This window comes from Pseudophryne corroboree, chromosome 6, assembly GCF_028390025.1.
Source record: "Pseudophryne corroboree isolate aPseCor3 chromosome 6, aPseCor3.hap2, whole genome shotgun sequence".
In the NCBI taxonomy this organism is placed as follows: domain Eukaryota; kingdom Metazoa; phylum Chordata; class Amphibia; order Anura; family Myobatrachidae; genus Pseudophryne; species Pseudophryne corroboree.
The window spans coordinates 199922305-199944622 of record NC_086449.1 but is presented as its reverse complement, the minus strand read 5'-3'; the positions used below and the strand labels follow the sequence as shown (position 1 = coordinate 199944622).

The window sequence follows — 22318 nt, the reverse complement described above, 5'->3', positions numbered from 1 at the left end:
CTTATGTTACTACATACCTGGGATTCTATCCAGTGTGCATGGCTACTTACCACTGATATTAAATGAACATGCATTTGTAATGTAAATTAAGCACATAAGCAAAGAATACGATATATGTAGCAAATGAGGTAACATAACAAGCAAGACATTTACAAAAAAAAAAAGAAAAAGAAAAGAAACACACTTCCTCTGTTATAAGTCTGGAACAGTGAGTTGAAATGGTTATATGTCCAATCTTTGCTACAGTATGCTGGACACAGAACACAGGGCAGTGGTATTGTAACATCATGGGAGTCACTTACCCGCGCGGGCAGATGCCTCTTTCAGAGACACAAAGCGTACTGTGGAATTTCCATCCCCATGCTGATTAAATGCCAGCAACTTCACCTCATACACCACTAGGGGGTCTAGACACAAAATATTGGGAAGGATCACAGTCAGAGGGCACATGTAACAATGCATTCAAAAACAATTCAGACCAGCTGCACAAACCTTGCCCTCAGCCTCGCTCATCTCCTCTTACCTGCCTGTTCCTGTCCTGGACCTAAACCATATCCTTGTGTAACGCTGGACAATGGTATTGATGTGCCGACTACATCCATTAAATGACAGTCTCACACAAATAACTTGTAACTGAAATATTACAGCACATTTGTGTACTGCATTATTTGCACATATATTATTTTGTATCTAGCAGTGAAAAGAGTGATGAAGTAGACCAGTGAAGTTGCTCATAGCAACCAATCAGCATTGAGGTAGCCTGTATCATGTACATTCTATATAATGTTATAGCATACTTACCTACATTTGATTTCTCCTCTCCGGGAGAAGCCCGGAGGGGAGACGCTGCAAGTGTCTTCGGGGGGCGGGGCCGGGCGGTGACATCACGATTTGCGTCATTTTAACCCCTTCTCCACCCGACAGACCCGCGAATGCGGCAGGTAATCTTCCATCCAGCTCACATCACTAGGGTGCGAGCAGGATGCGGGAGACCTGCCCACTCTTCCGGGGGTGCGGGGGGCTACCCCAAAAAACGGGAGCCTCCCGCAGCTTCCGGGAGAGTAGGTAACTCTGTGTTATAGTTAGAAGCTGACTGGTTGCCATGGGCAACTTCTCCACTGGTCCACGTCTCCACTCTTTTCATTGCTATATACATCACTAAGGAAGCAATACTTGTAGCAGCTGACAAGTGGCAAAATGTAAAATTGCAAAATTGAAGGGCATATGCATCAAAGCTTGGAGAGACATAGGGGTTAATTCAGATCTGATCGCTGCAGCAAGTTTGTTAGCTAATGGGCAAACCCATGTGCACTGCAGGGGGGGCAGATATAACATGTGCAGAGAGAGTTCGATTTGGATGTGGTGTGTTCAAATTGAAATCTAAATTGCAGTGTAAAAATAAAGCAGCCAGTGTGTACCCTGCACAGAAACGGGTATGGGACTCAGGGTCGACACCTATTGGTCGAAAGTGGCTAGGTCGACATGGCCATTAGGTCGACATGAACAATGTCGACATGAAAAAAGGGGCAACATAAGTTTTTCATGTTTTTTTTGGTGTCGGTTTCTTCGTAAAGTGACCGGGAATCCCAATTAGTGCACCGTGTCCCCTCACATGGCTCGCTTCACAGGTTACCATACCCAATCGTAGTCCACGTGTATTGTAAAGTACGAAAAAGTAGAAAAAAAGAAAAAGAATGTGAAAAACTAATTTCAACCTTTTTGCACGTCGACCTTGTTCATGTCGACCTATTCACTGTCGACCAATGGGTGTCGACCTAATGGGTGTTGACCTAAGTGGTGTCGACCCAGAGTCCAGATACCCACAGAAACAATATAACCCACCCAATTCTAACTCTCTCTACATATGTTATATCTGCCCCCCCCCCCCCCCTCCTGCAGTGCACATGGTTTTGACCGTTAGCTAACAAATTTGCTGCTGCAATCAGATCTGAATTAGGCCCATACAGTGAAGAGAGATAAGGTACTAACCAATCAGCTCCTAACTACCATGCTACAGGCTGTGTTTGAAAACTGAAAATTAGGAGCTGATTAGTTGATACTTCATCTCTCTCCATGTTTTGATTGATATGCCCCTAAATCCTGCACACAATGGCATTAAATGTTATAATATCTATAAAATGTCAATCAATAAAGTTAAGAGAATGAACAGGAGGAGAGGAGGTTCTGGAGAAGAGTTGCCTATGATTGCCATAGGCCTATGATTACCATTATTAAATCCTGCTGCTCACTATAATTATAGAACAACAATGGGGGTAATTCTGAGTTGATCGCAGCACTAAGTATGTTAGCAATTGGGCAAAACCATGGCTCTCATTCTGAGTTGTTCGCTCGCAAGCTGCTTTTAGCAGCATTGCACACGCTAAGCCGCCTACTGGGAGTGAATCTTAGCTTAGCAGAATTGCGAACGAAAGATTCTCAAAATTGCGAATAGAAATTTCTAAGCAGTTTCTGAGTAGCTCGACACTTACTCTGCCACTGCGATCAGTTCAGTCAGTTTCGTTCCTGGTTTGATGTCACAAACACACCCAGCGTTCGCCCAGACACTCCCCCGTTTCTCCAGCCACTCCCGCGTTTTTCCCAGAAACGGCAGCGTTTTTTCACACACTCCCATAAAACGGACAGTTTCCGCCCAGAAACACCCACTTCCTGTCAATCACACTACGATCACCAGAACGAAAAAAAAAACCTCGTAATGCCGTGAGTAAAATACCAAACTTCTTAGCAAATTTACTTGGCGCAGCCGCAGTGCGAACATTGCGTATGCGCAGTTTTCTGAAAATCGCTGCGATGCAATGAAAAATAACGAGCGAAAAACTCGGAATGAGGGCCCATGTGCACTACAGGGGGGGGGGGGGGGGGGGTAGATATAACATGTGCAGAGAGAGTTAGATTTGGGTGGGTTATTTTGTTTCTGTGCAGGGTAAATACTGGCTGCTTTATTTTTACAATGCAATTTAGATTTCAGTTTGAATACACCCCACCCAAATCTAACTCTCTCTGCACATGTTACATCTGTCCCCCCTGCAGTGCACATGGTTTTGCCCAACTGCTAACAAATTTGCTGCTGCGATCAACTCAGAATTAGGCCCAATGTGTTGTACAGGATTCCCATCTGCATGTTCAGTGCAATCATTATAAATAAGACAGCACTGGAATCAGTGGGAACATCACTGAGCTCATAGGTCTAATATGTAACTTACCCAGCCTGCAGATGTTGTACGCTGTGACATTGCTGGGCAGCACAATGGGTCCTGTATACTGCGGCAGTGGCACCTTGCGGTAATACAGTTTAAAGCCCTCATTCTGACCCAGTTTGATTGATGGCTCCCAGGCGGCCTGGATGGCTGTACTGTTCAAGACCTTGATATAGAGAGATGGCACAGCAGGCACTGCAAGCATGGGGCCACAAGAGAAGAGTCAATACCATTACATTATATGTAGATTGTACTAAAAGGACTGCATATATGACAACTAATATCAGGCATTATCTTGTCAAACACTCCCATTTTTTAGCACCTCTTGGGAATCTGCTTCAGGAACCCAGACACCAGTTTGTAGAATAATGGTGACCCCAGGTGCGAATCCAGGGCTGGTTCAGAGTATTAAATTGGAATTAGAATTTTAAATGAATGTTGACTCAGCGATGTGACAAACACAGAAAGCCAGGCTGAGCAGGGGGGTGAATTCAATTGTTTTTCATCTACATGTTAATATTACACGTTGTTGCCAACATTTTACAATAGTTTCCAAGGACACTTTGGTGTATACAAGCAGGTGACATGAGACAGTAACATAAATGTCTCTGATAATAATGCAGAGATGGCACCTTATGCATCACTTTAGTACTGTGGCAATTTACCAAATGACAAATGCAGACGATATCAGAGATGTTGTCGGCAAACTAGTACAGTATACCATATTTCCCATTACATGGGGACTATGCTCTGTAGCAAGTTGCCAAGCTTGGTCCCATTAGCTTGGTTCCACCAACTTTAGAGACATACTGTAGCGCTAAATGTAATAGCTTGCGAGCTGCCAGAGGTGCGGCACTTTGTGCAAGTCTGCCTGTATTTTTATTAAAGCTAAGGGTTTGGGGTTTGGAATCTGCACTGGATCGGGTTGTGTGTTTTCTAACACAAATCAAGAATGGAAAAAATGCTTAAAATACCAACCTATGGCTACTGGCTCCACTTCAAGGGTTTTATGCAGTAGCGCCTGGTTGGTGGTGCCCCCAGAAATTAGTTCAGAACAAACTATTTCGTGGGGTTTTGCGAAGAAGCCAGAAGACTGTTTTGTCTCTCTGGGGCACATTTTAAATTCAATGATATGGTAAATACTGTATATAGCTTTAAGTATACGGTAAGTATGGTTACACAGTGATGTGAATTTAGTTTAAAACGTAACTTTTATTTTACAACAAACACTTAAATAAAAGTATTAAAAGCTTACTAAATAAATTGCTCACTTAGAATCAGTTCGATTGTATAGTGTTGCTATGGGCACTGAATGTATTAAAGGTGAGTACAAATAATTGTAGGACATTTATCAGAGTGAAAATTTCTATTTTTCTGTTCTCTCTGTCAACGTATGAAACAATGTATACACACACACATACGAGAAGAACAGAGATCTGGCTTAATGACTCCAAACATCCTGTAAGGTAACCAATTAAGTATACAATTTGCACAGTGCAACATCCGTATTGAGGATAGTGGTAAGGTATATAATTGACTGATGTTGCACTTGTGTTAAAGAAAGTAATGAAGAGTATTTGAGAACCAGTCACTTCTGCTTTTTACCATCTGTTGCCATCGAATGGGCAATGAGAGAGTGTATGCGCCCAGATATTCTGGTTTTGAAGAAAGTAAAGTATGCTTCTGCTTTCCTGGGTAAATGGATTGACTGCACTTTCCCTTGATACTACAGTACCCTGTATTCCCAGAGGGTCTATTAAAAAAAAAGTCTATATGACTGTACCCAACTAATTATTAAACTGTGCATATGGTTGAAAATAGTCAGCAGAGAAATTAATTGATTATATTTCAGTAGTCATTCTTGTACCTTCTCCCAGAGTGCTTTGCACCACGCTGGTTGAGGCTTTGCTGGCTCCCCTGGAGGTGTAAGCTTTTATGTAGAAGCTGTAGGTGGTTGACGGTTCTAAATCTGTCACAATTTGCTGAAAAGTGTCCTTGCTCACTGCTTCCTGGTACTCCATCTGTACTGGGTCTGGAAATCAACCAGAGGCATAATGATCAATCTCCAATACATTCCTAAAGTCCGTCACATACTGTATATGAGAATTGAAAGTCTAATATTGAAGTACAGAACTTCAGATTTAATAAAAAGATCCCCAACTGTCACATATAAATACTATACTTCCCGGGGTTTATGATGGGCAATTTATTGGCTATAAATAGCTTCAATTCCTTTTTTGGCAAGTGTGCTTAATTGTCCACTCAGCACATTTCATGGTTCACACTAATACCCCTTTTCCATCTGTAGCACGGGTCACAGCCGTGTCGCCTGACACGGCTGTGACCCGTGCTACAGCCCCCTTTCCCACAGCGATCACCAACCCGGCATATTGCCAGGTTGGTGATGCTGCTAGTGACGCGGCAGGGGCGGCGCTGGGAGATCACATGATCTCCCAGCGCCGCCCTCCCATACACTGTTAACGGGAGCCACGTCGCCTCGACATGGCTCCCGTTCACACTACACAGCTTACCGGGTTGAACACGTGTTTAACCCGGCAAGCTACCCGGGTAGGATTCCCGGATCACTTGATCCGGGAATTTGCTGGGGGACCCTTTTCCACTAGGAAAAAACACGGGTAAATGCGCGCCCCTGCGCATTTACCCGTGTTTTAAAAGCTAGTGGAGAAGTGGTATTAGTGTCATTATCAATGAAACACATCCACAAAGGGGGGATGTGCCTATATTTGAGGGTTTACAGATACTCCAGAAAATGCTTATGATGAAAACAATAAAACCATCACAAAGTCCCAACCACTTCAACTTTAGAGATCTTTACTTATTTAAATTTTATATTTATATCTAGAAATATGGTTACGTCAGTGGCGTAAATCTCGTATTTCAAGTGACTTCCTCACATATAAGACAGTCTACCATTCTTATAAAAATGCCCTGGACACTGCCAAACAAGCATATTTCCAAACTCTTATCTCTGCTCAAGCCTCTAACCCCAAACGACTCTTTAATACATTTAAATCACTTCTGAATCCTCCCGCACCTACCCCACCAGCCACTATCAAGGCACATGATCTTGCTTCCTACTTCAAGGAGAAGATTGATAAGATCCGAGATGAAATGGTATGCTCTTCGGCAGCCAGTGACCTGCTCCGTTCTTTACCTGAACCCTGTGGCACTCTTTCTTCATTTGATCCCACAAATGAAGATGAAGTATCATCACTCTTCTCATCCTGCTTCTCTACTACCTCTCCTCTTGATCCTTTACCCTCACAAATAAGTAAAGCTCTGTCTCTGGTGCTCATCCCTACCTTAACTAACATCTGTAATCTCTCTCTCTCTACTGGTATTTTTCCTTCACTCCTCAAGCATGCAGTGATTACTCCCATTTTAAAAAAACAAAATTCTGACCCTAATGCTCTCTCAAACTACCGCCCTATCTCTCAGCTCCCTTGTCTCTCTAAGCTACTTGAGAGACTTGCCTACACTCGACTCACACACTTTCTTAACTCATACACTTTGTTGGACCCACTTCAGTCAGGCTTCCGTTCCCAACATTCCACAGAGACGGCACTGACTAAAGTGGTTAATGATTTGGTCACTACGAAGTCTAAAGGCCACTACTCACTACTTATTCTTCTAGATCTATCTGCTGCATTTGACACTGTAGACCACTCTCTTCTCATACAGACACTACAATCCCTAGGTCTTAAAGACACAGCCCTTTCTTGGTTCCTATCGTACCTATCTAATCGCTCCTTCAGTGTTCGCTTCTCTGAATCTACCTCCTCTTCGCAACCTCTTTCAGTTGGAGTACCGCAAGGCTCAGTCTTGGGTCCTCTGCTTTTCTCTATCTATACCTCATCTCTTGGTAAACTAATCAGCTCCTTTGGTTTTCAGTATCATCTGTACGCAGATGATACTCAAATCTACCTATCCTCCCCTGACTTGTCCCTATCTGTACTGGACCGTGTCACTGAATGCCTTTCTGCCATCTCATCCTGGATGACATCTCGCCACCTCAAACTTAATATTTCAAAGACAGAGTTAATTATATTTCCACTGGCCAATAGTAGGTACCAACCTGATATCTCTATCACTGTTGAAAACTCGACTATCTACCCTACCCCACAAGCTCGCTGCCTAGGTGTCATCTCTGACTCCGATCTGTCCTTTGTTCCCCACACTCAATCTGTCTCAAGATCATGTTACATGCATCTAAAAAACATATCCAAAATACTACCATACCTTACACAAGACACTGCTAAAACTCTAATCCACGCTCTCATTATCTCCCGCATTGATTATTGCAATAGTCTCCTAACTGGTCTTCCCAAAACAAGACTCTCACCACTACAATCCATTCTGAATGCAGCGGCGAGGCTTATCTTCCTCGCTAGACGTTCATCGTCTGCAGATCCACTCTGTCAGTCCCTCCATTGGTTACCTGTACTCTACCGCATTCAATATAAAATACTTTTACTCACACACAAGGCCATTAACCAAACTACACCAACGTACATCACTTCGCTTATCACAAAATATCTCCCAACCCGACCTCTGCGCTCTTCACAAGACCTGCGTCTCTCATCCACACTCATTACTCGCTCCCACTCACGACTGCAGGACTTTCATCGGGCTGCACCCACCCTGTGGAATGCCCTACCACACACAATAAGACTCTCCTCTAGTCTCCAAACCTTCAAGCGTTCCCTCAAAACTCACCTCTTTAGGCAAGCGTATCAAATTCCTGAACCGCCCACATAACTTTCATAAACCTTCCTATTAAATTACATCCACTCTGTACAGTCCACACATATCCTCACATGTCTTCTCATTCTATGCAATAAATAGCACCTTTCCTTGTGTACATATGCCTATTTCCCTATAGATTGTAAGCTTGCGAGCAGGGCCTTCCTACCTCTATGACTGTTATCACCCAGTTTGTTATTGTTATTTCAAATTGTAAAGCGCAACGGAATTTGCTGCGCTATATAAGAAACTGTTAATAATAATAATAATAATATAGTAAGTTAGCTTTGCTTATTCCTAAATTATTGAGAAGAGTAAGGGACACTGGGGGTCTAGTTATTGCCTCGGCTGCTTACATTTTTCTTCTATCTTAATGAAAACATATTGGGGGAGATTTATTAAAGCTTGGAGAGAGATAAAGTGGAAAGAGATTAAGTACTAACCAATCAGCTCCTAACTGTCAGTTTAAAGGCTGTGTTTGAAAAATGACACTTGGGAGCTGATTGGTTGGTACTTTATCTCTCTCCACTTTATTTTTCTACAAGCTTTGATAAATCTCCCCATATGAATTTAAAAGAAAGATAACAGAACAAAGCCTTGTTTATGCAACCACTGAGAGTTTGGGGAAGGTAGTAAGTTCTTTTGCCCTCTGAGTTTGGGGGAATATTAAGTTCTTTTGCCCTCTGAGTTTGGGGGAATATTAAGTTATTTTGCCCTCTGAGTTTGGGGGATTATTAAGTTCTTTTGCTCTCTGAGTTTGAAGAGGGGAGGGGGGATATTAAGTTATTTTGCCCTCTGAGTTTGGGGGAATATTAAATTATTTTGCCCTCTGAGTTTGAAGGGGGGGGCGGGGATATTAAGTTCTTTTGCCCTCTGAGTTTGGGGGGGATATTAAGTTATTTTGCACAGACAAAATTTTGTGTGAGCAACATTAAAACTTGGACCCTCACTAAATGCACCCATCACCTGCTAGCTCTTTTAAATAATCCCACTCAAAAACTGTTACACTAAAGTGGAAAACTAGGTGTATTAGAGCATCTAATCTGAATTTAGCAAGACAAGCTATAATTCACCATATTCTTCCTTTCGGCAAGTGTAAAAACTTGCACCTCCTCAAATGAAACGATTTTAACATACCTCAATAAGGTTTTATATTACCTTATTTTACAAGTTATCATATGACTTTATTCATGATCCACGCAATCCATAATTCCTTTCAATGGGAACACTTCCGTGATTTTAAATAAACCACTGTTTCCACATGTATGGGAATGGAGGTAAACCGCAAAGCACAAAACAAAAATCACTGATTTTTCTGGTGTTAACCTGTTGTTAAATTGAGAAAAGTTGGCAAAAGCCCTTATTCCAGCGAAAACACAGGAGACTGGTCTGTTCTCAACTCAATGATTAGACTCATTACAAATGCGATGGGCCATCTTAAGTTGATATTTATTAACAGCATAGTTGCCTCTGTGTAATGTGATGGGTATCTCTGTGTAGTTGGGGCTTGCAAGACTTAATGATGAAATGTCTGATATAGTACCCTGCCCAAGGCAGAATTAAGCCTTGGGAGTGCTCGAGACACTTAATACAAGGGGGCTACGGGGAAGTGGAGGGGTGTATCTGCCCCACCTGCACTGCCCATGGTTTTGTCCATTACAGAAAAAGTTTGCTGTTGCGATCAGGTCTGAATTAGACCCTATGTTACGTCTATTTCTATGGAGAATAATTACACACCTTTCATTTTTGCTAATGCTGTCCCCGAAATCTTGCCTAATGGTACTAGGGGGTACTGCGTATTTGAGACCATTGACAGGTGTTATCTCCTGGCTAAAAGAGGGAACTGATGGATAAAGCAATTGTGTGTCTGGACATTAGATTCCAGCATTCTCATATAGGGGCTGGGACAGAGTGAGAACTATGCCAATTGGCATTTAGTAGTTTGTGTACTTTCACACTATGGGGGTCATTCCGAGTTGTTCGCAAGCTGCTTTCAGCAGCTTTGCACATGCTAAGCCGCCGCCTACTGGGAGTGAATCTTAGCTTATCAAAATTGCGAACGAAAGATTAGCACAATTGCGAATAGACACTTCTTAGCAGTTTCTGAGTAGCTCCAGACTTACTCGGCATCTGCGATCAGTTCAGTCAGTTTCGTTCCTGGTTTGACGTCACAAACACACCCAGCGTTCGCCCAGACACTCCCCCGTTTCTCCAGCCACTCCCGCGTTTTTCCCAGAAACGGTAGCGTTTTTTCACACACTCCCATAAAACGGCCAGTTTCCGCCCAGAAACACCCACTTCCTGTCAATCACATTACGATCACCAGAACGAAGAAAAAACCTTGTAATGCCGTGAGTAAAATACCTAACTGCATAGCAAATTTACTTGGCGCAGTCGCACTGCGTACATTGCGCATGCGCATTAGCGACTATTCGCTCCGTTGCGACAAAAAAATAACGAGTGAACAACTCGGAATGACCCCCTATGTGTGCACATTTGTGGATTAGGGCTTATTATGGATGTTTTATGAAAAGCTTAATAGGGGAGAGTTCTGCTGTAAGCAAAGTTCAGTAAGTGCATGGGCACTCAAATGTGGCTCAAGCACTTATGCGTATATACACTTGTTAGTATGATTTGTACCTGCTATGGGACAGATGCACCTACAGGCTGCTAAAGATAATTTCCAGCAATAATACTTGAATGTGATGGCCATGCAGATCTGATTTTGTTCTTATAGATGTGTACATCTCTGTATATGTGAATAAATGCGCATTTGTTGAGTAAGTTCCATATTTTTTTTGTCATTTGCACTCATTTTGCTACCAACTCCACCTTCAGAAGTGTTCCCATCCCCACCACAAGGGGCAGTGTTTGTATGTGGCCTTACTCAACACCAGGGAACATTACACTGGGGTAGGGTTCAAGGGGAAAGCTGTACTGGCTGTGCTTACTTTTATGTCATATAGAATGTGGGGAAGACAAGAAAAGCAAATATATTAGCAGTAAAATAAAAATTATCCGGATAGCATATCCACACCAAACGAGCCCTAAAATGCTAACAATTTGGCAAAGTAATGGTATATTTTGCCCATTGTATTACAAACAGGTGGTGAAATAATGGGTATAGAGTTTGTAAATCAATGAAATACCAAATGTATCATGGGCTAAGCCCACATTTTAGACAATAACCTGGAATTATTCTATATAGAAATAAATAAAAAAATTGTTAATTCAGAGGTTCCCAAACTGTGTGCCGTGGCTCCCTGGGGTGCCTCGGGACACTTGCAGGGGTGCCCTGGGTTGGTGGTCCAGGACCAATTCAAATTATTCATGGTCAATATAATAGGCAAAACCAGTGCTGGTGGCTGCCAGTAATAAACTATGTGGACAAACAGAAGCAAATCTTGTCCCTCACCACACAACTGACCCTAAGGATGACCTATAAACGCGATCTACTTAATGTAATATTTCTTTCTAAATTTCTCAATAAGAAATTTTTGGCCTAGGGGTGCCGTAAAAAAAATTCTGATATTCTAGGGCACCATGATTCAAAAAAGTTTGCAAACCACTGTGTTAATTCATCACTAAATTATAGAGAGGGTACTTAATGCAAATAGCTTTAATCTCTATAGTGATTAGCCCAATTACATGTAAATCAGCTGCATACATATGTATGGAGGGTCTGTTCTGCTGTGCCTGAGTGACAGCATGGAAGGTAACCTCATTCCTAATGACTACTTAAGGTGCATTGTTATGTAATTAATTGAAGATCTCATGTACAGAAGCCATAAACCAAGCCTGCAATGTTCTCTACTAATCCTGAGCTCACCATTTACTGTGGCTAGTATGACTGTAAGCATGTGTATTGTCTTTAATCACTGGTCTTTACAGTAGGTAGAACAATACAATATGTTAGATTTAATTGAGAAATAAAAATATATCCTGGAATAAATAACTCGAGAACAACACTGCAAAACTCCTTGTAAAGTAAATATTTTGTTAAACAATCACATTTAGGGTGTGTACACATGGTGAGATATTTTCTTTCGATTTTGACTATATAGTCAAAACTGCAAGAAAAGTTAGTGCAGATCGCAAGGTGAAAGTCACCTTGCGATCCCGATTCGATCCCGATGCGCGGTCCCGCCAGGTCGGCATCGCAAGAAAAGATAGACTGTGCAGGCAAGTCAATCCTTGCTAGATCGTCTCACATGCCAATGACATCTCACATAAGCCAAAATCTCACATAAGCCAAAATCGTAAGCACACATAAGGTGCATACACACGGAGCGATATAACTGAGCGATTTTGACTATATAGTCAAAATCGCTCAGAAAGTTAGTGCAGATCGCTCCGTGTGTATACAGGCAGCGATAGCGATGCGCGTCCCCGCTAGGTCGCGATCGCTGGGAAAAATAGACTGTGCAGGCAAGTCAATTTAGACTATGTCGCTGGTAAAGTTAGTTAAAATCGCTAATACTTTAAGAGGCCAGCGATTTTTCCCAGCGATAGCGATGTTAAGCCACTCCCCGCCGCCCCTTTTACCTCAGTGCGCGGAGGCTGAAGAAGAGGGAACAGCACAGCAGCATTCCAAGCCGAATACGTGAGTATATTGTGGTCTGTGTCCGGTCCGGGGGGAGAGCCTGTAGTGTCGTGTCCGGTCCGCGGGAGGGATGAGAGAGGAACTCTGTACTGTCCGTCCCCTGGCCGCTCTGTAGTGTCTGCGGTCCGGGGGGATGAAGGGGGAGGAATGGCCGCTGTGCAGTGTCCGTTCCGGGGGGAGAAGGGGGGTGAAGAATGGCTGTAGTGGGATGGCGCTGTGTATCAGAAACGGCGGTTACTGGCCGCACAGTGCTTCTGGGAGCAGCTGACGTCCGTGAGGAGGAAGCGGGTGGGGAGAGAGACGGAGATGGTGCTATGGGGGGGGGGGTGCGCGGGCGGCTTGCTGTTGTCCCGCCAGTCTATCGGAGGGCATGGGCACGATGTTGGAGTGCTGTCCGTCAATTGGGGGCTGGGAGTCACGGGGGAGGGAGCAGGTGCAGGTCTGTCTGTCAATGGGGGGTGGGGGATGGAGAAGGTCCTGTTCTGCCTGCCAGTGGGGGGGGGGGGGGGAGGGAGGGAGGAGAGAAGGCGCTGTACTATCTGTCATTGGGGGGTGTCGGATGGAAAAGGTGCTGTTCTGCCTGTCAGGGGGGTGGGGATGGAGAAGGTGCCTGTCTGTCTATGGGGGTGAGGGTTGGTGGTACTGTCATGTCTGGCTATTGGGGGGGGTGGGGGTGCCTGAACCCTCTGTATGTGGAGGGAGGGTGGGGGTGCCTGTGACGTCTGTATGTGGAGGGAGGGTGGGGGTGCCGGCGCTGTCTGTATGTGGAGGGAGGGTGGGGGTGCCGGCGCTATCTGTATGTGGAGGGAGGTTGGGGGTGCCGGCGCTGTCTGTATGTGGAGGGAGGGTGAGGGTGCCGGCGCTGTCTGTATGTGGAGGGAGGGTGGGGGTGCCGGCGCTATCTGTATGTGGAGGGAGGGTGGGGGTGCCGGCGCTATCTGTATGTGGAGGGAGGTTGGGGGTGCCGGCGCTGTCTGTATGTGGAGGGAGGGTGAGGGTGCCGGCGCTGTCTGTATGTGGAGGAAGGGTGGGGGTGCCTGCGCTGTCTGTTGTCTGTGTGTGAAGGGAGGGTGAAGGTAAATGCGCTGTTTGGGTGTGGAGGTGCATGCGCTGTCTTGTGCGGAGGCAAAGGGGGCTGACCAGGGTGCCTGCACTGTGTATGGAGGATGTAATATTAAACACTATGTGCGCCGCCCGGCTACAGGGACACACTCAGCGCCATCCCACTGTGCAGCCATCCCCTCACCCCCCAGACCTGACACTACTGGGACGAAGTGGGCCGAACTCCATCGGATAATAAGTGATTTTTTTATTTTTACTTTTTACAGGTACCCCAATTGGATTCTACTGGACAAGGGGACGTGATTGGCGGCGTGGGATGTAGGTAAGTATGTGTGAGTGTGTAAGTGTGTTTAAATAAAGTTTTACTTTCACGGTGTGTGAGTTGTGTTTTTATTTGGGTATTTCTTTTGTTGTGGAACTACAGGTACCAGCGGGCCTGTTATTTCCCTGCATGCTGATACTTGTGGTTCTCCAAGTACCAGCATGCGGGGGAGGCTTGCTGGGACTTGTAGTTCCACAGCAAAAGACAATATTCTTTTTATGTCATTTTGAAAGGCTATCAGCCTCCCATCCACCGCCCACGGATGGGGGGACAGCCTCAGGCTTCACCCCTGGCCCTTGGGTGGCTGGAGGGGGGGACCCCTTGATTTAAGGGGTCCTCACTCCTCCAGTGTACCCCGGCCAGGGGTGACTAGTTGGGGGGGTAATGGCACGGCCGCAGGGACCAATATAAAAGTGTCCCCCGGCTGTGGCATTATCTCCCTGGCTAGTGGAGCCCGGTGCTGGTTTTAAAAATATGGGGGACCCCTATGTCTTTTGTCCCCCGTATTTTTTAAACCAGGACCGGACGCAGAGCCCGGTGCTGGTTGTCTAAATGTGGGGGAACCCTACTCATTTTTTCCTCTGTATTTTAACAACCAGGACTGGCTCAAAGAGCCCGAGGCTGGTTTTACAAAGGAGGGGGGACCCCACGCAATTTTTTTTTTTTACTTTTAGCTATTTAAATACCAGCCACCCTGTAAAATCGTCCTATATATGACACTCCCCCACTCATCCCCTTATTTAAATGAGATAGTCAAAATCTCCCATAGCCAAAATCTCCCATAGCCAAAATCTCTTGCATAGTTAGACAAAATCTCTGGTAAAGTTAGTCAAAATCTCCTACTGCCAGTTCAAGGGAAATCTCTCAGTCAAAATCTCTCATAGCCAAAATCTCTCCGTGTGTATGCACCTATAGTCCATATCTCAAGAAAAGTTAGTCAAAATCTGTGCTATCTGGGCTCCAGGGAGTTCAAGGGAAATCGCAAGTGAAAATCGGGCATAGCAAGGATCTCACTGTGTGTACACACCCTTACTTCTGGCAATGACCTTACTGTCAATGTCTATAACCTAATCTCACACATTCACTAGAGAGGAAATAACTTGATGTGCGGTAAGTACCTTTAGTTTTGCGGATGTGTACAACATATCCAATGATCTCCTGTGTGTTTTCCAGTGGCTCACTCCAGGACACCTGGATGGAGGTGGATGATACAGTGTTGGCTGTGACCTCCTGGGGTGCCCCTGGCAATCTCTCTGCCCATATAACAGAGAGTCGGGCACTAGCCTGGCTGGATCCAGCACTATTCTGCGCTATGCACTGGTAAATAGCCTCATCCTCCTGACTGATGCCAGAGATGGTCAAAGAGCTATGAAGAACAAAGAGAACAATTACCAGAATTATCAGAAAATGTTAAACTGTTTTACGAGTTGAGTTGCCTAACAATAACACTGATCACAGCAGACGTGCAGTGGGGTGAGGCAGAGCCTTTCCTGTCATACTAACGTATACACCATTCTCACTATATAAAGTATATGAAAAATACAAAGACTATGGGGGACATTTACTAAGCAGTGATAAGAGCGGAGAAGTTGCCCTATCAACCAATCAGCAGCTCTGTATAATTTTATAGTATGCAAATTAGAGATGTTACTTCAGTGCTGTTTGGTTGCTATGGCAACTTCTCCACTGGCTGACTTTTCCGCTCTTATCACTGCTTAGTAAATGTCCCCCATTAAAAATATATTTTTTTGTATTATTCTAATCCTTTTTCTAGTCAAAACTCTGGAGTACAAAGTCTATGACAGGTGAGGCAGTGCCTCCCCCGCCTACCTTTTTGCACATCTCCGATCAAAACTCACCAAATTTGCAACAGTACAGTGTATATATTGCAGCACCTGTGTATAATGCCCACATGTATATACTGCTGCACCTATGTCCACATGCACCCTTGGGCTCATATATTGCATGTAAATCTGGCTCTAGTACTAGCCAGTGCCTCCCCAACCTCACCGCATGTCCCTGGACCACAGTAACATGTGGCCACCACTGACATTTGTAGAAGATAGCCCTTTTGTTTTGTTGGTAATTTACCATGGCTAATTGACTCGCCAGAGGCTATCCTATTAGCCTCGATGTAGGCACTTATCAGAGATTGGCAAAACCAAATACTTGATAAGTATAATAATACATAGGTCCGCAGCTTTTCACGGATCCTATATGTTTTCACACAAAAAAATTTAACTTTTCTCGCAAACAAAATGGGCAATAACAAGAAAAAATACTGCAGCTAATAGGATAACCCTTTAGGTAATAGAGATATCAGTGAGGAATGAGGCACGAACTGGAGGCAGCGATCAATGTTCACTCATTATACAAATGCCTCAATACTGTCACCAGTTTCTAGTGAATTGAAAGGTTGGCTATTGATGATTCCCTCTACTGAGTATACGTGATGAGTCCAGTCACAAAAATCAATAAGCTTATGGAAGGTTAACTAGCTATGTCTATCAGTAACTGGACAGTGTACGGAAGGAGACGGACCAGAATGACAGGAGAGACTTCTTGCAGAAGCTCAGCGAAGGAGATGGAGGGTGTGCAGAAATGACTGGGTGGAGCCTTCATCTACACTGACTACAAGTGACAGCCACTGATCATGTTGTCAATTATTAATGCAATTTTATGCAGAACATTAAGTTCCTTTTGTATAACCAGACACTGCATGTGCTTGTTCTCTCTATTGTACAGGTATTATAATGATGTGTCTGGTTTTATCCCATGAATTAGGTAATGGTTTTGCCTGATTAATCTTGCGAAAGTATGGTAGCCTCTCATTAATCTGACTTAACCTTTTCTGTGCCTGCTCAGATAAGCTGCAAACCTCTCATTTCTTGCGTCATTGAAAAGACAAATAATTGAAACATGACAGCTCTGTTCTATATTTCCTTACTGCACTTGTCATTAGTAAACTTTACCTGGGACAGCATTTGTGTTGACCTATTCTTAAGCATGAGTGTGTCCATTATCAGCAATAAGCTTTGGGAAATGATTCAGTCAAGGGGTTAAGTATCTAAAAGTTGAAGTCAGGGACCCTTCTGGCTAGAGGCCCCTTTCTATTGAAATGAAAGACTTTAATTACCATGGTGAGGGTGGGGGGGGATCAATATAGCTCAGTGCCCTGGTTGCTGGTTGTCATGGTGACGTATCCTGGATATTTGTAAACCCCCACCACCACCCGCTCTCTACATCATCCAGGATTGCAACCACCTCCCTCGCTGGGTGTGACCCCTGAAACTGGAGCAGCTAACAGCATCAAGGAGCGAGATGACAAACCTGAGTGGGGTCACGCTGTTCTGGAATATTAATACCCTGGGGATCATAAGATTACTGCTATCCCATAATAGCAGCATTGGATAATGGCATAAGTGCACCTGTACTTCTCAGCGTGTGGACACAAATCACAAATTATCCCTGGGAGACAAGAGTGTTTTTCGAAGCTACTTAATGCAAGCACATGTTACACCGCATACAGCTCTAAATAGCGACAGAAGATAGTCACTTTCTGTAAGAGCTGTGACTAACTTTTTCTATAGAAGAGTGCACACAAAGTTATCAACATATGGCTAATTACTGCACACTAGCAAGAATCCCTTCTACACTGTGTATAGGTTAGGGTGGCCAATCCCGGGATTTAGGCCTAAAATTGTCCTGGATTCAATCCCAGAATTGGAGCTTCCAATCTCGGAGATTTCGGGATTAGAAGGCTCCTTGTGTTTTTCAGTGTCGGGCAGCATTGGGCGTCCTCAGGAGGCTCAGACGCTGCCCGGGTCCCTCCTTCCGGCTCCCCCTGCGCAGAGCGACGTAAAGTCAGAGGTCACGCTGTGCAGCCAACCAGCCTCGCACCCGTGTGGTATGGGGAGTTATGTGTATGTTTGAGGCTGCCACACAGGAAACAAGCCAATACCAGGTATCCTGGGATTGACCAATTTTCAATCCCGATACCCAGAGATATCCTTATTTGACCAAAGTCGCAGAAGATGTTGACCCGTATTCAGTTCTTCTCATTATGCAGCTGACAACAGGCCAAAGTCACCAAAATTTCCTGCACAACTGCATGAGGTGAGAGGGAAATATTGGCGATGCTGGTGGTAGTGAAGTGTCCCCATCCCGACTGTTCCACTTGGAGTTTAAGGCCATCACTAGACTTTCTCAGTTTCTTAGTATTGAGAAGGAAAATAATTGTTTTAAGTAGTGTTCTTAGAAAAAGCTGTGTTTTAGACTTAGCTCCCCCTAGGCACAGGCCTACTGTGCCAGACGCTAAATCTGGGCATGGATATTCCACGCCATGCTATTTTTTCCCCTTTTCCTGTTTATTCGTCACACCTGTTGTTGTTCTTTAACTTGATGTGTCCACTGGGTTCCAGCAGCTGCCCATTCTTCAGCCATGTGATCTGTGGTGGCGGCTCACCTTGGGCCAAACATGTGAAGATCGCTGTAGTGCCAACAGGTCGAGAAACGGACTGAGGGTGTTGGACAAACTCGGCTGGTGCTACCAAAGAAAAGCAGAGCATGATCAATAGCTACAAACAAAAGGCTTATATAGTGAATACAGTATGCTAATACAATAAAGTACAGAATAATGGGTTTATCTAATGCCACCTGTGTTGCAATAATGATTTGTAAGATAATAAAACATGACATATTCAAATAGTTTACAAATTTGAGATCTGCTGCTGGATTAAAGGCTGCATAATCTATCCTAACAAAAGCAGAAGGTGTAACGGTCCAGGAAACACACAGAAGCGATAAAGGGAGTTTCCACTCCTTGCATTTCACCAAATATTCATAGTCTCTGTTCACTCATCCTCAACTGATAATATGCAGACATGAAACAGGAAGCAAGCTTTACTAATAATACAATATCTGCAAAGGGATGAATAACATAGCTGAATTGCAATATTTATCATGATGGACTTGGTTGCAGAGGGGCATACCTGGACAAAGAGGGCAACCCAAAACCTCTATTCAAAACTTGACTTAAAGTTAAACCACCTTCAAAGATGTCCAGATCTTCTTGCGGACAGAAAAATGCCCTCAACCCTTTCATTCTAATGGAACTCAAACCCTTAATTCTAATTTAGCTAATCTTGCTGTGGTGTATAGTGCTTAGCTTGTACATACACAGTACGTCTAGTCCACATTAGGACTAGTTAATTACACACTGAATCACCAGCTGTTACTTTTTCATCCCTTGCAGTCAGCGCTATCATGATCTTGCCACAAAAAATGTCACAAAATAGGCACATAATACAGGTTGAGTATCCCTTATCCAAAATGCTTGGGACCAGAGGTATTTTGGATATCGGATTTTTCCGTATTTTGGAATAATTGCATACCATAATGAGATATCATGGCGATGGGACCTAAATCTAAGCACAGAATGCATTTATGTTTCATATACACCTTATACATACAGCCTGAAAGTCATTTTAGCCAATATTTTTTATAACTTTGTGCATTAAACAAAGTGTATCTACATTCACACAATTAATTTATGTTTCATATACACCTTATACACACAGCCTGAAGGTCATTTAATACAATATTTTTAATAACTGTGTGTATTAAACAAAGTTTGTGTACATTGATCCATCAAAAAACAAAAGTTTCACTATCTCACTCTCACTCAAAAAAGTCTGTATTTCGGAATATTCCGTTTTTCGGATATTTGGATATGGGATACTCAACCTGTATTACAAAACATGCTGACGGGTTTTTACCATTTCTAAAAATCTGTCTACTGTATGTATTCATCTAATAGAAGTATTTAGAGATGAAAGTGTATATTTCCTGTAATACTAATTGACATCTAGCTGTTTTGATGTGGACGTCTGTCAGTTTTAGAGGCTTGTTATAATAATCCTATCACAATCCAACTCATGGGTAGCATAGCATAGTTCAGCTTTTCCATGTTTAAGCTCAGGTGACTTAATTAGAATCTAAGTCAGTTTGATTATACCATTATCGCACAATCATGGATATACTTAAAGCCTGGACTGCTAAGGTTCCTTTAGGACAGAGCTTGAGAGTTTGCATTTCCTAGTGATGTTATGTATGATCTCACTAAGGGTGGGGTAAAATATTATAATGTTATTTGGGGTTTTATGTCAGAAAAAAAACATGGGATGGAGCAAGGAAAGAGATTGCAAACACATATCCATTTTATATGGATCATAACCTGCATGTAGGGATGGCATAAAAATGTCTGCCATAGGAACAGGGCACAACTGAACAAAGAATATGTTTTTCCGGTTGTGGTGCCTTACAGTAAAGACAATTCTTGACTAGTAGCCACAACCCAATGTCCCAGCATGCACCTCTCTTCAACCAGGGCATGTCAAATGGGAACTTTTATTTGCAATGTGTCAGGGGTGGGCATCACAGAACGCTACTGAGGAGGAAAGTGGGAGGATACAGGGGATGGGTGTAAACTGAATGCACAGATTTCTCCTTTTGTCTCTTTCCTTCTAGGAGGGATGCTGTTGCTGGGAAAATTCTGAGACATCCATAGAAGAACTCGAGAGGGTCAACATATTAACACAATCACTGCCGATGTAATGGCCTGTATGCTTGGTGTTTAATTAATTCAGCGCATTGTGGGAAGAGAGAAGTACAGAGAAATGTACCAGCATTGTCTCTCCGGCACCTTCAGATAGGATCTTCCCCTCCCACCACTATTATTATATTCTTCATAGTACAATTAAACCTTTATATTACTTGGTTGTCGCAGGTCATTGTGTGATTTTTCTTAGAACAATAAAAATATGTTTTGTTAAATTGTACACAGGGGGCCACAACTATAGATGGGAGCACATCCACCTGGGTAATTCGTATTGTTATGCAAGGGGTGCTTAACAATTTCTTTTCTCTTTTTGTGTACAATACTACAGGAAGAGAGAATATTGCCTGCTGTCGAACATAGCATAAATATATTAGGGAGCGCTATCTTTTACACTGCGTTTTAGAGTAAGGCTGAGATGCACCAATTCCCACCTTTAATCTGTCCATAGTTTTATCATTTCACCTCCCTGCAGAGCAACATGGATTTGCCAAGGATCAAAGTTCCAACTTCTAGTAATTTGCTTCTCACTCTAAATGAGACCCTAGGGAAGAACTGAGGATTTTGTTGTTTATATATTTGTTATGTTTTGTCTCTCCAACATCTATGCTATGATTAATACACATTGCTGAATTGCCTTCTCCCCCGTGCCTAACCTCCAATTGCCGTCATGATACAGGGAGTTACCCAAACCTTGGCCTTATCTGGTTCTACTTTGTGTGCCAGTTTTATTACACTGTATTGCATAGCCTCCAACAATTTACACATAAAAATCAGTCCAAATTCGAAAAGGGGGCGTGGCTACGCCTCTTTCCCCGTAGCCACGCCCCCCTTTCGAATTTGGACTGATTTTTATGTGTAAATTGTTCCCTTTACTTTCAATGGAAGTTTGCAGAGCCAAAAATCGGTACAGACCATAAAAAAGGTACTGTACCTGCCAAGAAAGTACAGTTGGAGGGTATGGTATTGTTCCTAAGATATGCCAACCTATATTTACTGTATCATTTATAAGTGATTTTCTCTGTTATCTGTATTTTCCCTGTACAGTGCTGAGGAAACCATGTGGTGTCATAGAAATAATTGATAATATACAACTGTGAAACAGATAAGCACGGCACCCTACATGGCTTCATCAGCCTATGATGCATTCTGCATGGAAAGAAACACAAAAATCGAATAAAAAAATATTGCAAGAGTGGGGATCATTGATCCATGTGGCAGTGCGCATCTGCTGTCACTCAAGGAACAGGGCTCTATGCCACCCTGTGCTTGCTCCACCCCCTAAACCTGTGGCATCTAGGGGGCACGGTGCCGTTCCAGGCATTGCTCAAACACCCCTAATTATGGCCCTGTTGTAACTTATATCAAATCAGAAAATATCAGATGCACAGGTTTTTTGTATTTTGCTCAAACCCGATTCAGACAAGGCATGTTCTCAGTCAGCAGTAGGAAACCTGTGGCACTCCAGCTGATGTGGAATTGCACATCCCAGCATGTCCTGCTACAGTTTTACTGTAAGTACATGCTAAAAGTGTTGCATGCTGGGATGTGTAGTTTCACAGCAGTTGAAGTGTCACAGGTTGCCATTCTTAGTAATGAAACGGCACTGATCTTCATAGAGAACATGATGCAAGAAAATCATATTTGTATGATGATGTATCTGTAAATATAATGTATATTGGCAACAGTTTCATTGGTACAGTATAACCATTGTGGAATTTCGGAACAAAGAATAT

General features: G+C 43.4%; 1 protein-coding gene across 1 annotated transcript in view; it reads right to left on the bottom strand.

Moving 5' to 3' along the window:
* IGDCC3 (immunoglobulin superfamily DCC subclass member 3) overlaps positions 1-22318 on the bottom strand; it is a 106299-nt gene that overhangs the window by 6504 nt on the left and 77477 nt on the right. The window contains exons 8-12 of the mRNA XM_063929947.1: positions 18347-18512; positions 15085-15332; positions 5083-5247; positions 3222-3410; positions 303-407 (exon numbers count right to left, since the gene is read on the bottom strand). Of these exons, the coding sequence (XP_063786017.1) occupies positions 303-407; positions 3222-3410; positions 5083-5247; positions 15085-15332; positions 18347-18512 (873 nt within the window). The remainder of the gene's footprint in view (positions 1-302; positions 408-3221; positions 3411-5082; positions 5248-15084; positions 15333-18346; positions 18513-22318) is intronic.